This window comes from Parambassis ranga, chromosome 10 (assembly GCF_900634625.1).
Source record: "Parambassis ranga chromosome 10, fParRan2.1, whole genome shotgun sequence".
Classification (NCBI taxonomy): Eukaryota; Metazoa; Chordata; class Actinopteri; family Ambassidae; genus Parambassis; species Parambassis ranga.
The window spans coordinates 10,084,188-10,099,071 of record NC_041031.1 but is presented as its reverse complement, the minus strand read 5'-3'; the positions used below and the strand labels follow the sequence as shown (position 1 = coordinate 10,099,071).

The 14,884-nt window shown below is 43.6% G+C and overlaps 1 protein-coding gene across 1 annotated transcript; it reads left to right on the top strand.

The window, feature by feature from the left end:
• Positions 1-2,522: 2,522 nt before the first annotated feature.
• On the top strand, positions 2,523-11,166 carry nexmifb (neurite extension and migration factor b). Its single transcript, XM_028416596.1, has 2 exons — positions 2,523-2,604; positions 6,795-11,166. Exons 1-2 carry the CDS (start codon positions 2,523-2,525, stop codon positions 11,018-11,020), a joined length of 4,308 nt encoding a protein of 1,435 aa, XP_028272397.1. The 3' UTR covers positions 11,021-11,166.
• Positions 11,167-14,884: the final 3,718 nt, after the last annotated feature.

Here is a 14,884-nt window from a genome sequence, read left to right as displayed (position 1 = left end):
AAGAGGCTTGCAGGAATTAGATTGTGTTGCTGATAAGTTCCATATAGAGCGAGTAAACATGTTCTTATCTTGTTATCCAGCTTGTGCATTAACACATGGTGTGTGCAGGAGGGTTTAAAAGGATAAATCAAATTCTAATCATTCTGTTTGGCTTTTCCCACTCTCTGCTCTTTGTCTCTATTTCTCTGTCTTGTTGTGCAAAGGACCCCAGCCCACGAACAAGAACAATGGAAGGGTCAGAAGTGATAGTCATTTTCCTATACCTGCTGAACGCTCCAGGAATGAGTGCACAGTCATTACGTGCCCTAATGTGTGGCGTTTAAAGAGCGGTTTCCTGCAGCAGAGTTAAATGGTGGTGCCCTCTGTGAAGTATTAATGATGTGGATGGATGAATCAGGTCGGCACAAACCTGTTGACGGCAGCCGCGGCGCTCTCTTAAAGCTGCACCCAGACATCAGGCTTAACCACTTGGCAAATTGGACATGCTTGTTGGCTGTAGCTCCAATTTATGTGCACTCTCTATTGCAGTTAGTCCATCTTCATTATTGAAATGGCCTCTCGTCAGGTCTTGACAGAGTGGTTGGAGATGGTAAAGGGAGGGAGAGAGTGGGGATTGCATACAGGAGAATCATGAATAATGTGGAAAATAAACACATTTGAGGCACTGGAGCTGGCTGGCAGGAGGGGTGTTGAGAGTGTTGTTAAATGCCCAGCTTTCATTTTCTCTCTCCCTCTCCTCTCTCTCTCTCTTCCTCTCTTCATGTGATTGTATGTGCAGCTTCTGCCAGTGGATGTTGATGCTGTGGATCCTCAGCCTTGGGGCTTTATCTAACACACATGCAATTGAGCGTAAACACAGACATACACACACACACACAGGCAGACTTTGCTGCACACCAACAAGCAGCTCTCCACACTGAACTCTAGCAGCACCTCAGTAGCCTGACCAGCATCCCAGCTGTGTGTTGTGTCACAGTCACGCTGGAGACACACTTCTCGGTGGCTATAAAGCCTATTTTTAGGAATATGATGCTGCTGTGGCTTCAATATTTTTCAGAGGATTGTGGTATTGATAAGGCCGGGCTTTGGTCATCCGGGTCAGCTAAATCCAATTCATGCTTTGTTGCAGGGGTTGTGTTTCTCGCCAGACGCAGAATTTCAGTTTCTCTATGAGCCACATTGAAACACGATGACCTCAAAACCGTTTCATCACTCTGTAAATGTGCACTTAAGCCTGGGCTTCAGGTGTAATGGCTCTTCTCTTTGAAGGGAAGAACGGGTTTCGACTGGGTCTACCTACAGGGTCCCTGTACCTGCTGTACACATGAGTCAATGTGATGGCTCATGAGGTAATTACCCACTGAGCGGGTGTGTATGCAACTGTAAGCTGAAGCAGGGGTTCCCTTCAGGTAGCTCTGCTGCTCAGGTCAGTGAGCAGCTAATGACATTTAGGAGGAAAAGGATGAAAGAGGTGGCAGTGGTTAGAGTCAGCCGCACACTACCTTTGTCTTATTGTCTGCCGTCTGTCTTAATCTCCTTGCCACCCTTTTCACACCACAAGGAGATCATGTTATTAGATCCCTTCCCTCGGCTCATTTGTCATCCTGCAGCACCTCTCCTCCAGAGAAGGACGGCAGGAGCAGGGAGGAAGAAAACAATATAAACAGGCAGGAGACTTCAGCATCAAACGCTCATTATTTACCGGCCCAGAGTCTCTTGTATTACCATTACTCTTTCACAATCACAATACATGAATGCACTTTTTCTTTTACCTTGCCACCCCACCCAGTTCCAAGAGGCTGACAAACTTGGCTGTGTCTTCTCTCTCTATCTGTAACATACTGTATTACACTGTAACCAGTGCACACACTCAATCATCTACCACCCCCACTTTTACCATCACTTGCTACAATAAAAAGTATTGTCAGTGTTCACAGTTTGCTGTCACCGCCTCAGTCACATCTCTTTAATCTCTCCTCTTTGTGCCGGGTTGGTTTTCTTGCTGCTGAGGCTCAGAGGAGGGAGGGGAGTCAGCTAATTACAATAAACAAATATGCTCAGAGCCGCCTATGTAAGGTTCGTATAGGTTAACAACAGTGCTATAAATGTTAAATGAAGCTTAAAATAGGATAGTATGGCATACAGTTGCCATAGTGATCTCAGCTGTGGTTCTGTGCGTACTTTCTTGTTTGGCAAAGTTTAAATTAATCTCAGACACAAATCTATGATACGCAGAAGAAATGAATGATTGTTTGGTGCCCCGGGGGGGGGGTCCTCTTTTGATGTCTCTGTCATGTTTGGAGTGTTTTCTTCAATTACTGCCACTTTGTGTTTGTCTGTGTTTAGTGTCAGTCTTTGTTGTAATGAAATCTAACGCGCTGACATTAATGTTGCTCTGCATTAGACACATGGCAGTCACCCTTTTTCGTATTCATGTCTCATTCCATTTCTCTGTCTCTTTTTCTTCCAACAGGTGGGACAGTCAAAATGATGCGTAGGTGGTGCAGCGCTGAGCCGTATTGATGGATATGTTAACAGACAGCAGTCTCACATTGATCGTGAAGACTTCAGAACCAGAGAATGCAAATGTAGTGGAGAACACAGGTAAAAAAAACTCTACCTTCCTCTACTGTTCACAAACATACATTCATCTTATTCTTTAAGTGAGAAGTTAATGTACAATCCTGATTCTGCTTTTTAATTAATTTTAATTACCAACAATTTACGAGCATTTGACATAATGAATGAATGCTTAATAACTACAGTTTCTCTCACAACACTGTAAAAATATCGAAGACACAATTACCACATAGCACAGAGCCAGCTTTCTTGAATTAGCTTTTCACCCCCAGTTTTGAGCTATTTGACAGGTTGTGGAGAGTGTGAAACACATCCCACCTTTTCTAAAATGAAAAGTGGAAAAGAAACATTAAATAAAGCTTTTTGAGCTATCATTAATCCTCTCTGCTGATGCTTCCACTGCTCAGAACAATGGCATCTACAGATTTCTCATAAAAAGGTGCAAATATGACAGAGGGTGCAACCATTAATTCTCTCACATTCATTAGCATAAAGCTCTGTATTTGTAATATAGAGTTAATCCATGTATGTTTTCCTGATATTTACTTTTCATCTTGGGTTTTACTTTCCGACTCTCTGGAAAAGAACACAAACATGCTTCATATATTTTCATATCAAACATTTAATATAAAGTTAAATATGTACATTTCCGTCATTACTGTCTATACTGTAGGCTATAAGCCTCACTGATGTTGTGCATCTTTCAAGACTATTTCAGCCACTACCTGCTGCCCCCTATAGTTTACTTTACCACGCATCACTGGTCCTCACATGAGGTTTATCTTAGCGTTTCAGCTCTGGTCAGGCTCAGGAGGGACTGACCGGGGTCCTCACTGCAAGGATCACACAGATTATCCTCCCAGCACTTCTTGACAGGAATGGAGAAAGAGAGAGAGAGAGAGAGAGAGAGAGCGAGAGAGAATCTAGGAGAGTGGGAGCATTAAACAGTAGAGGAAAGGGTGAAAGCGGCTCCATTGAGCAGGAATAGGGCAGCTCTTTGAGGAGACATGGCCATGAATCATGCTGCAGTTACTCACCACTTATTATGAACATCCTGCACTGGCTGGATTGATCCTCCCCACCACCATTCACAAAATGTCATATAGTGAAGATGGAGCAAGCTGCTTCTGTGTGCTGGCCTACCAGCTGGATGTGTGAACGCCCCGGGTGGCTGAGCTGCAGAACGTCAAGCTCTGCATTTTGCGAATGTAAAAGCCTCCTTATAACTGGGATAAGAAGGGAATGAGATAGTGAGCAGAAAGGAGAGGAAGTGGTCTGGAAAGGGGGGATGGGAATGAAAAATTATTTCAAAAAGCCATTAAAAGGAAGAAAAGGCCATGTCAGCTGTTTTCATTTGCATTGTACAGTGAGATTTTATTTCTTTGCCACGTGGCCTGAATGTAAAAATTAAATTCATGCTATCAGGGGGAAATGATGTACTGTACATAACGGTTATATATTTCTGTTTTTGAATAATGTGGAGAGAACAGGCGTGCATGTGTGTGTGTGCTTTTGTGGCATCTGACACACTAATAGACACAGCCACAGGCGCCAGCTCGTCTCCATCCCCGTGTCCATGACCATGTCCCTCGGCATGGGCTTGTTCCCGTGCAGCGCTGCCTGGCAGAGAGCAGCTCGGGTTTACCTCAGGTGGGTGAGCCCTGAATGTTATGGCTAGAAAAACGTGACTCTGAGAGCTCAGAGTGCTAACTGGTCTGGTCTGGTCTGGTCTGGTCTAGTTTGGCGGTGGTTGAGCTGTCTAGCATGGCTGGGCTTGGCATGGCTGGAGATCAGAAGATCACCACCACCTGCCAGCAGCCGGGGTCCTTCCATATGCTCAGTGGTGAATGTCCATGCCAGATTGCATGAGCTGTGTCACATCCAGCCTCGGTTTCTATTCAAGGAGCTTCTTTTCCTTTCAAAAGGACACGATCTCACAGTGTATAAAGCTTATTTATATTCTGTCTTTATTCTCAATTGAATTCTGGCAGCAGTAGCTGTTTTGGATGTTTATCTTGTTTACATTTGCCAGCTCAGATGCAGTAGTAACATTAGACTGTATCGTACCAGTGAAAATGAGGCTGCTGATCCCCCTTTGACCTCTAATGTCAAACCCGATTTGTCAGCTATAGTCAGTGCTGAAAAACCCCGAGTGTGTGTATAAGTGTGTGTGTGTGTGTGTGTTTGTGTACCTGTCTGACTGACTGATCTGTGGCACATTCTGAACAGCTGAAGAGCTAATGGTCCAGCTGGAGACAGATGGCCTCTCGATAACACTATACCCCCAAGCCAATACTCACACTCTATCACTCTCCCTCTCATACACACACATGAATCCACACATGCACACATGCACGGTGGATAGGAGAGATTGTTAATCCAGTATAAACCCCGAGGAAACACATTTCTCAATATGAGTTTAATGTTTTACTGCAATTTCGAACAATCCTATGGCAATATTAGGTGGCGGCTTAGGTTTCATGTGTACACAGGGGGATAAAGGAAGCAAATTTCTCCCCTTTTCAGTAACTTCTGTATTGCTGTGGTTTCACTTCTTTGTAAGGCTAATGAGAGAGATAAATCGTTTCTTTATATTTGTCTGTGAATGTTAAATATTACTTTGTTGACCTATAAATCCGTGTCCATATTTGGAAGTGAATTGTGTCCATTGTCCTCCTATGATTGGAGTCATGCAGCGTGCCTAATATTTAATGCAAATTGTGGAAAAAGGATATGTGTCCACAGAGAACATGTGTCAGTCACATGCTTTAGCTCTGAGGTCATCTTGGCTCACAGATGGAAAAGAACTGATGGCAAACGCCTCGCTGTGATGCTTCTGCAGCCTCTGACAAGTTGCTGCTATATCAGTGTTCTAACTGCGAGAGCAAGAGTAAAGATGCATATTTCTCATGAGGTTTTCTTCATTAAGGATGACAGCACAGTCGTATGCTTTTTAGTGGGCGTTCTGGTTGCTCCAATGTGTCTCCAGGCCGCAGACCCACCGAGACACGCTATCAGAAATTTCATTACCTCATTAAATCACTCTAAAATCATAAAATCATATTCTAAAATGTACTCACCACCAATGCAGGCATGCTGAATTCTTTTCGCTGAGCAGACTTCCCTTCAAGCATTTACCACTACCTCAAAAATGATTAGGCGCATCCATTCTGAAATGGGGGTTGTTGCTAGTTAACCTCTGTGAACGCATTAATTGCTGTGCTATGTTTTTCAATTTTAATTTTTTTTTCTTTGGCGTTGTTTTAAAGAGTATGTGCGAGACAGCAGCTTGGGATTGTAGAGGGAGGCAGGTGTAGATGATATTGGTTATACAGCCTCCAACATATGGGCCTGTCGTGTCCCATGTGTACGTACCTGCCTCCGCTGCTGTCATCTAATTATGCAGAGCAAACAAAGCTATCTGCCTGCTGCTACAAGCCCACTTCTGTGAGTTTTGATTGTTACTCATGAGATGGATGTTATCAACTGATTAAGACATTGTCACAACTGACCTGTAGAAAATCACCTAAGCCTACTTTCAGTTTAGTCATTACAGCTATTGTTGTTGCCAGTCTCTGTAATTTTATGGTATCTTGTTGCTTATAAGCTAAGTTTGATCTGTCTACACAGAAAGGGAGGGGAGAGTCAAGAAAGAGCGTTCATTTGATCTCGTAAATTGCTCCTACTGTATGTATAGAAAAAAAAACAATCATATAACACCATAGCGCTGTTGTTTTATATTATTTTCAATGTCTGAACTAATTTAATTTAAGTCATCCAATTTCAATATCACTTTATTTGCATCAATTAAATCAATATTTTACACAAAAGTCAAACTGCAACTTCATGTATGTTAAAACTCACTGATTCAGAGAGCTTTTATTTCAGATAACTTCTTATAAGCATATCTAGCAATGTCTCATTTTGTTTTTATTAAAAAATATTTTTCTGCCTCTGTGTAACAAACAATTAACTCAAGCTGTTAACCCTTAGGTAAACCGGAAGTCCTGAATTTGGTAGTTTTTGTGTTGCTGTACTACTTACTTGGTCTAATCTTTTGCATGTTAACAGCAGCATTAAATTGTGCAATTTGACACCTCTAATCAATCTGCTACCAAAGCTGGATTATTAATCTTTAAAGGCTGACATAATGAAACTACATTTTGAACAATGTAATTTCAACTTCTGAAATATTTTCTTTTTTCCCTCTGCAGGGGTATGTGAGCCAAGTGGTGATCTGAGTCTGTGTGGGCTCGTCGATGCTGCTCTCCCACCATCCTCACCTCCACCTGCTGCAGAAACTTCACAGCGGGCCTGCTCACCACACCCAAGGACCACTCCTACATCAGCAACCCTCCCCCTGCCCCTTGGCACCGATGCCTCTCTGGGCCTAACAGTGACCCCCTGCCCTCCCTCCGATGATGCTCCAGCTGTAAGCACCCCCCTTCATCCCACTCCCACTCCCGCATCAGTTCCCACCCCAGCTGCAAGTTCCTGGAGTCCAACAGGAGACACCCAGAAAACCTCCCTCCCATTGCCCATTGCTCTCCCCCTGTCCACTACAATGATGGAGCCTGGCACTGTGTCTGCCCTGACAGAGGAGTGTCTTCTCCAGCCTGCACGAACCTGCCTTGGCTGCTTCATTGAAAATCGTGATGCTACTGACCCCACCTCTATCCAGAATCCACCCCATGACCCTATCACAAACCCTGAAACAGAGACTGGGCTAAATGTAAGGATAGGGGATGTGAGCAGAGAGGACTTTTCCGACATCAACAATATCAGCATCCAGTGCCTGAGCCATGCGGGGGAGGCAGTGAGTCACTATGGAGAACAGCTCCTCTCTGACCAGCTACTTAGCTTTCCTCTGCCGAAAGCCCCAGGTGAGGGCAAGAGAGCAGATGGAAACAAAACAACAGAGGACTGTGATGACCCAGAGGATGATGCAACTGCTAAGAACTTGTACGATGGACTGTTACTGGACAAAGTTAGTGGAGAAGAGGTTCTGCTGGCTAATGCCGGCCAGGACTGGGGCTACTTTGAGTCTTTCATCAGTGAAAGTAAGATGGAACTGCTGGATCTTTGCTCTAAAAATGAACTGTCAGTCAACCTCTTCTCTGAGGAAGATGTTGACAATCTATTTGATGATGAAGATGATGATTCAACATTAAGCAGTGATGTCTGTTCGCTTAAGATTCGTTACGAATCTTTCCAGGACAACATGAGGGAAAAAACTAATGTTCTCCAAGAGGAGACACAGTTCAACTTTTTCCCCAGTGTCCTGGCCAACTGTGCCAAGAAAGAGGAAGGTGGTGGAGCAGTCTTAAGGAGGAGTGCTGAGGACCTTCAGCCTAAAACTGATGATCTCATGCTGGACACAGCACAGGAAGGAAAGGCTGGGGACTGCAGTGGTAGGAGCCCCCTCGATGGCTCTCAAGGTTCACCCATGTCAACCCCAAAAGTCAGCTACTTAATAGACTTCAATTCCACAGAGGAGTCGGGAGAATTCAGTGATGACAGCTCCTGTACTGGCTCCTCCTCAGACACCCTGCAGGAGGGCAGGTTTAAAAAGGGTCACTCAAAGAGATTCCTTAGCCCCTCCAACCCTCTCAACTATGGTCTGCGTTCCAAGAGAAAGGTGCGATACAGTGATGATTACTTATATGATGTGGACTCGCTTGAGAGTGAGAAAAATGCTGAGAAAAAAGAGAAAGCTCCCGCTGGTCAGAAAGAGGAGGAGGATGTAGACTGGTGCCCTAAAAAACGAAGGAAATCCTGTCGGAAAGAGCCACCCGTGGTCATCAAGTACATCATCATAAACAGGTTTAAAGGAGAGAGACTCATGTCAGTGAAACTGGGCAAGCTGGACCCTGTGGATGCTACTGTGAGCTTAAATGCAGACACAGTAAGCAAATATGAGACACTGGCTCCTCTGAAGGATTTCTGGCAGGAGAAGCAAAGAGAGAGACAGGAACAGCTTAAGCTGGCTGCCAGAGATAAACAACAACGCGGCTTTCATCTAAATGGACGCCATCATCGCCCTTTTAATTCTAGTCATCCCAAAAGGAACTACAAGATTGCAAACAGGCTTAAGGTTCAGAGGATTCACACTGTGGAGCAATCAGCAACAGCACAGGGCTCCCCTTTCTCTGATCAGGGCCAGAGAGGTGTCACTAAAGAGGAGGCCACCCCCACGGTAGGAGGAATAATAGCAGCCCCAGGCCTCCCAGTCACATTAGACACAAACTCCATCATGCACACAGTCACAGCCAAGAGCCGCTCCCAGGAGAGGGCGGAGAGGGAGGGGAGGAGATTGGGAGGAAATAAAACAGTAAGGATAAGGAAATTCAAAAGCGAAGCCAGGCTGAGGAGCAAGAAAATGAAAGAGGCAGAAGGAGAGGAGGGGAGGAGCGTGACAAATGAAACGGATGCCTGTGTCACTGCGGCACAGATTGAGGACCCTACTGCTGGGTTAGAGCAGGCAGGAATTAGCTCAACTACAGTCAAACCCCATTTCTCTGACAATAGCACCACCACTCACGCCTCTGATGAGAAATTCCCCTTTGTTTCATCCACCGACTCTCCTGACAAAGCTGCCTCCTCAGAGGAGGTGGAGACGGGTGTCCCTGTCATCCCAGGGGGTTACCTGCAGACCCTGTTAGATGCTACAGACTCCTCCAGTGGAGCAACTCTCTCTTATTTCCCCCAGCAGTCCTCTAGGCAGCAGTATTCTCTCGGGCTGTCCCTGGAGGAGAAACAGTTTTCTTCTCTGCAGCTCGCTCAAAGTTGCGTCCTCTCTCCTCCGTCTGAGTCCGAGCTCCAGCAATCTCCCCAGAACTGCCCTAGCTTCCCCCAGATGTGGCACCCACAGCTCTGTGCAAGTCACAGCCAGAGCTTTGGGCCTGAGACCCCTGAGACTCCCATCCTACCCAACAACTTCCCAGCTGCTGTGCCCCTAAATGACAGCCTGCCAGTGTCTAACTACAGCCAGCTGAGCCCTGAGGCTGACAGGCTGCTTTATGAGAAGAGCTACCTGACTGAGGCTGGGATGCAGCCTGGGGCAGATCTGCAAGTGTGTCAGTCTACCTGTGTAGAGGGCCAGGTGCAATACCAGAGAGGGTCCCTGTGCACAGACAATGGCAGGCTCATCAGCTATGACTCAGTGGGCTCTCTGTCAGCCTCCTCCAGCAATTACAGCTCCCTCAGCCTCAAGTCTTGTGAGCGAGAGGGTGAGGAGGAAGGCCGAGACAGCTTCTTAGCTCATTGCAGTCCTAAAGTGGTGATTCAGCAGAGTGTGGATGCCCTCACCCCACTCAGGGAGTCCTCCGACCTGCTGGATATCTCTAACTTCACCCCGGACAAGTTTAGACACTCATCACTGTCGGAGCTCTCCCCTCCTGAGACCCCCAACCTGTCCCCCCAGGTGGTGGGACGGGAGATGAAGATGGCAGGGAATGTTGGAGAATACCAGGATGTGAATGATATAAGTATGGACTGCAATAGGGAGGTAAAGTGGAACTGTGAAGTTATACAGCAACAGGAGCACACAGCAAATACATATCCGGTGGAAGACAGCCAGTTTCCACTGCACAACTTCAACAGTCAGGATGTGTTAGGTTTAGACAAAAAGGAACTGGGGGTTACTGAATTTGATGAACAGACTGGTGAGATATTGGCTGGTGCGAAAAGCATAAAGCCAAAGAGGAAAAGCAATTGCAAACAAGCAGCTGCAGGACAGAGCCCAAAGAAAGCCCGGGCTCCCAGAGCTCCAAAGTCAGAAAAGGTCAAGACCCCCAAACAGAACTCGCGTTCCACCAAAAAGATAAAGGCCATGTTGGAGGGCAAGGCAGCAAAGAACCAGGCAGGTGGCTGTGGCACAGGCCTGACTGACAGCAGCAGCACTGGGGACTGGCCAGGCACCGGCTGGTCGGAGAGTAACAGCCTGGTAGGGGATGACCAGAGAGAATTCGAAGAGCCCTCCAATATTCTGTCCAACATTGTCTCTGGCATGGCTGAGGTCCAAAGGTTCATGATGGCCTCCATTGAGCCACTGTGGAATCCCATGTCTGAGGCCTGCATACCCCCCGAGGCCAATAGCCTCAACCTAAAGACCCTCAAAATCTTGGCAGGAACAGAGGCCGACCTGAAGAAAAAAGGAGCTGTGCTAACAGGGGCTGGGAGAGGCAGGAAGGCAGGGGGGAAGGCAGGAAAGAACCAGGCCAAATTCAACCCCTCGCATCCACTGTTCCCTCAGCTAGCTCTGGGCTGTAACATGTTTGATAAACCCAACTTTATTAACCCTGGGCCTGCACACAAAAAGCTGTACCGCCACAAGACCAGTGCAAAGTTCCCTCGGATTGAGACACTGAAGGGGAAGCGAGCTGAGAGAGACCCAAATAAGGACATAGCACTGATGACCTCTTTTGAGAAACTGAGGTAATATTTTGTTATCAGCTGCTGTTGTACACCCTTCTCACTCCCCCCCCCCCACTACCTGCTCAGCCCTCCCTCCCAAACATACCTACACTGACACTATGCCAGAGCTGCATGAGTACTACGTTTCCCCTGAACACCCACTTCCTTCTAACCCCCCTGAAGAGGAAATTAATATCTGCATGAAAAACTTCTTGTACTTTGCAAACTACCTATTGAGTGATTGTGTCAAGCTTGATTGAGATTTGAAACGACCATGGCTGCATTTTTCTTGCTTTTGTTGTTTCTGCTTTGTTTGTTCTTCTTATAGTCGTTTTTTTTGTTTTATTTTTGTCTGAAAAAAAAAGAATGAGCCTTGAAACTGTCGCCTTTTTGAGGAACTTTGTTTTTGTATTTTCTCAGCAGAACTAGCTCCCCTGAAATATATATTTATTTCCCCCTTTTTCCCTAAAGATGTAGCTATATACACAAAATGCATTGAGTGACATCTACGCATCCCTCCTCCTCATCTGTTTTTGTATGCAGAATATGGACGTCCTGTTGTTGCTGTCCTTCATACACTGCCTGGCTCATTTCAAGAGGGAAACCTACAAAAAATGAGCCCTATTTAAACCCAAGACATCTTAAAAACACAAGATGGGACCATTTTGTATTGATGACATATCAGACGTTGTCTTTTTTTTTCGCCCCTCAAGGTTGGAATGATTCCCCGTTTCCTTTTATCAAGCATTTCTTTGTTTTTTTTTCTCCTGGAATTTAGAGGATCTAAATTTACATTTTTACGCCTTGCAAATTCATAAAAAACTCCACCCTCAGAGTATTTTTGTCAATGTTGTTGTACAGGGACATGCAATATTTGCAAAAAAAAAAAAGATAACTATAATCTTAAAATCAATGTGCCAAAAGTAACAATGCTGTGTAAATGACCTCTTATATATGTGTGAATATTGGCTGTTCCTCTTTTTCTATTCATTGGAATATTGGCTGCTCGGGTTGGAGACTCCTTACAGAGACTTGCAACTACAGGAATTCTTTATTTGGGACTTTTCTCTCTTCTCTGATGAAAGGCACCAACAGCTGGCAGTGGTACACCACCACTCACTAAACCAAATCAAAAAGACTCTGAATTCTCCTCGCCCCCCCCCCCCCCCCCCCCACACTTTGTTTGCCAAATTCAATTTACCTCAACATTGCTTGGCACTGAGAAGCAACAAAAGAGAGGCAAAGGGGAGATCTGCTCTGAAGGCTACCGTAGAGCAAGGAGATGAAAAAAAAAGCGATGTTCAAACAAGCTTTCTCTGGACCAAGAAGCGTTTAGTGCAGATGTCTGAGGGTAAGCAAGGGAATTATATTTGTCATTTGGGGCTGTGCCTCACTGAATAGCTGTTTGTACTGGAAATTTAACAGCAGTTTATTACAGAGATTCTGATGCATGCATCAGCTGTGAATGGACACTTTTTTTGCAGTTTTTGGTTTAATGTGAATGTGAAAGCAGTTTTCAGTACAAATGGATTCAGTAATCTTGTAAATGAAGGAAAGCATGTCTTTGCATTCGCTCCATGTGGGAATTTTACTTCTATCTTACCTTAAAGTGGTAATTTAAACAGTAACTTTTCTTGACATTCTCATGTAACTTTATTTCTTTACACTGCCATACATGATGAGTTGCACCACTGGTGTATTTATGTGTTTTTTATTTTTCACATAATGTCTTAAAATGCGTTCTTTTATATGTCTGTCATTGTTTTGATGGGTCAATATTCTGGCAGAAAATATTGTGACCAGAAAATTCAAGGCCGAGAAAGGGCACAAGTTGAAAGATAATATATATTTAAATATATATTGGTAATTTCTGAACCTGTGCATTCCTGTACAAGTGTTATGAATCACTTTGGGCTCATTCACTACCTCACAGCTCTAAAATAATACAAATAACATCTAGGAATCCACTGTAAAATGGTTCATGCAATCAAGTTCAATCAGTTAGGAAACCTTTTTATTTTACATAGGAAAGGAATTTCAGGAAAAATGCAGAGCCAATCAAACAGTGACAAGAGTATCTTTTACAAATATATCCTCAAACACGGCCTGTGTTTTTATCTCTCTGTTGAACAATAATATCATTTTTAAACATGGCTGCGATTGCATGAGACTGCACAGAGATGCACGGACAAATTGATTGATTGATTGATTTGAAAACAGTCCTTGTCACACTAGATTCGACACATTCTGACGCATAGGTTATAGTAATTGATTTCTTGCATATGGCAAGTATCATAATCAATCTTTCCTTTTCTCTTTTTTTTTGTTTCTCTCCTCTCTGCCGTGATCCTCTGTTTCTTTTCTTCAGTGTATCAGGGTTAGGACCAAGACAAGCTGCTGATGGGAAGCTCCACATGGGCTGGAAGCCCGTTTAGTCTGCCTTCTCTCATTTCTGCCTATTGTCAAATTGAATGTACTTCTCTGAGTTCATAGTCCTTTTCCTTCTTTTAGTTTTTTTTAAACGTGCCACTGTTGAGCTGCCTCATGTTAATGGTGCTAAGAAAGCTGACAATTGTTTTCTTTTTGTTTGATTTTGAGTTTTTTCTTATCTTTATTTTTTATTTGGTTTTCCCAGAGTTAACAAAAAAAGAAAGAAATGCAAAATAGATTAGGTACCTAGCCCTCTTTATGAATGTATATTATAATGTTATGTTTGATGTATTCACTTCATGATTCTTTGACACTGATTGGAATTACTTTTGCTCTTTTCATTAAAAGATTACCGAGCTTTATATATACTGTCTAGAGTTGTTACCAGAAGGAATCTTAATGAACTCTTGACACTACAAAATCTTGTATATTTTTTGTGTGCCAATTTGTAACATATTTTGTAAGTGTATATTTTTCTTAGAAAGTGCTGTGAAGTATTTGTGTGTGTGTGAGTAACCTTTTATGCGCCTCTATGGGCAGTGGAAAGGATATACAATGACAAGTTTCTGGTTTTAAAAACCAAAATATGAAAGTATCAACAGAAAAACTAGAAATATTTACATTTTGTTGGGAGTTTTGTAATAAGACCATGATCTTGTTGTGAGAGTGTTGTGTTACTGTGCAAAACACAAATAAGCGAAGAAAAAAAAATGAAAACTTGGAAAAAAAAATATAATTTGTGAACAATTTGCTGTTTTATAGATTTTCATGTAAATTATTTGAGTATTATTTTGTTTTTTTTGTTTTGTTGTAACTGTTGCAAAGGTTTTAAATATTTGTGATCAAGCCTGTATGGTGATAATGTAATATTGGTAACTTGCTGAGTTTTGTAATAATGTTTATGGAGTAAATATACAAATTAAAATAAGATTTTGAATGCTGCTTTCTGAAGAGCGTTGGGTTGTGTTTTTTACCACCCAGCACTGCTGTAGCCGCACAGCACAGTGCAGTGAACACTATAACGTCCGTTTAAAATAATGAGAATATTCCTCCATCTTGGTGGGTATACTGTGACAATAACGTGGATTATTTTCAGTGTTTGTTCGTATACCACAAAATGTGTGTACGCATAAAAACAACCTTAATAATCCCAATTAGTCTTTCCCTGTTTGTTAAAGATTCTTTGACAAAAGTCGTTTTAATTTTTGTACAAGTCTGGCTTTAGCTCATGTTATTTTAATGTCATATCTAATTAGCACTCAGGGTCAGGCATTGCTAGAGTGACTGCTCATCCATAACTCAGAGCTGGGCTGCTTTGGTCCACACAACAACTCATTCTGGCATGCTTAATTGGAGCTGGAGATACAGTCTGAGACCATAAACAGATCCTGTGATGTATGCCTCCGAAATTGTCAGCCGGTATTAGCATTGTTTTTGTTCTTTAGTCACCCGTTGCAGA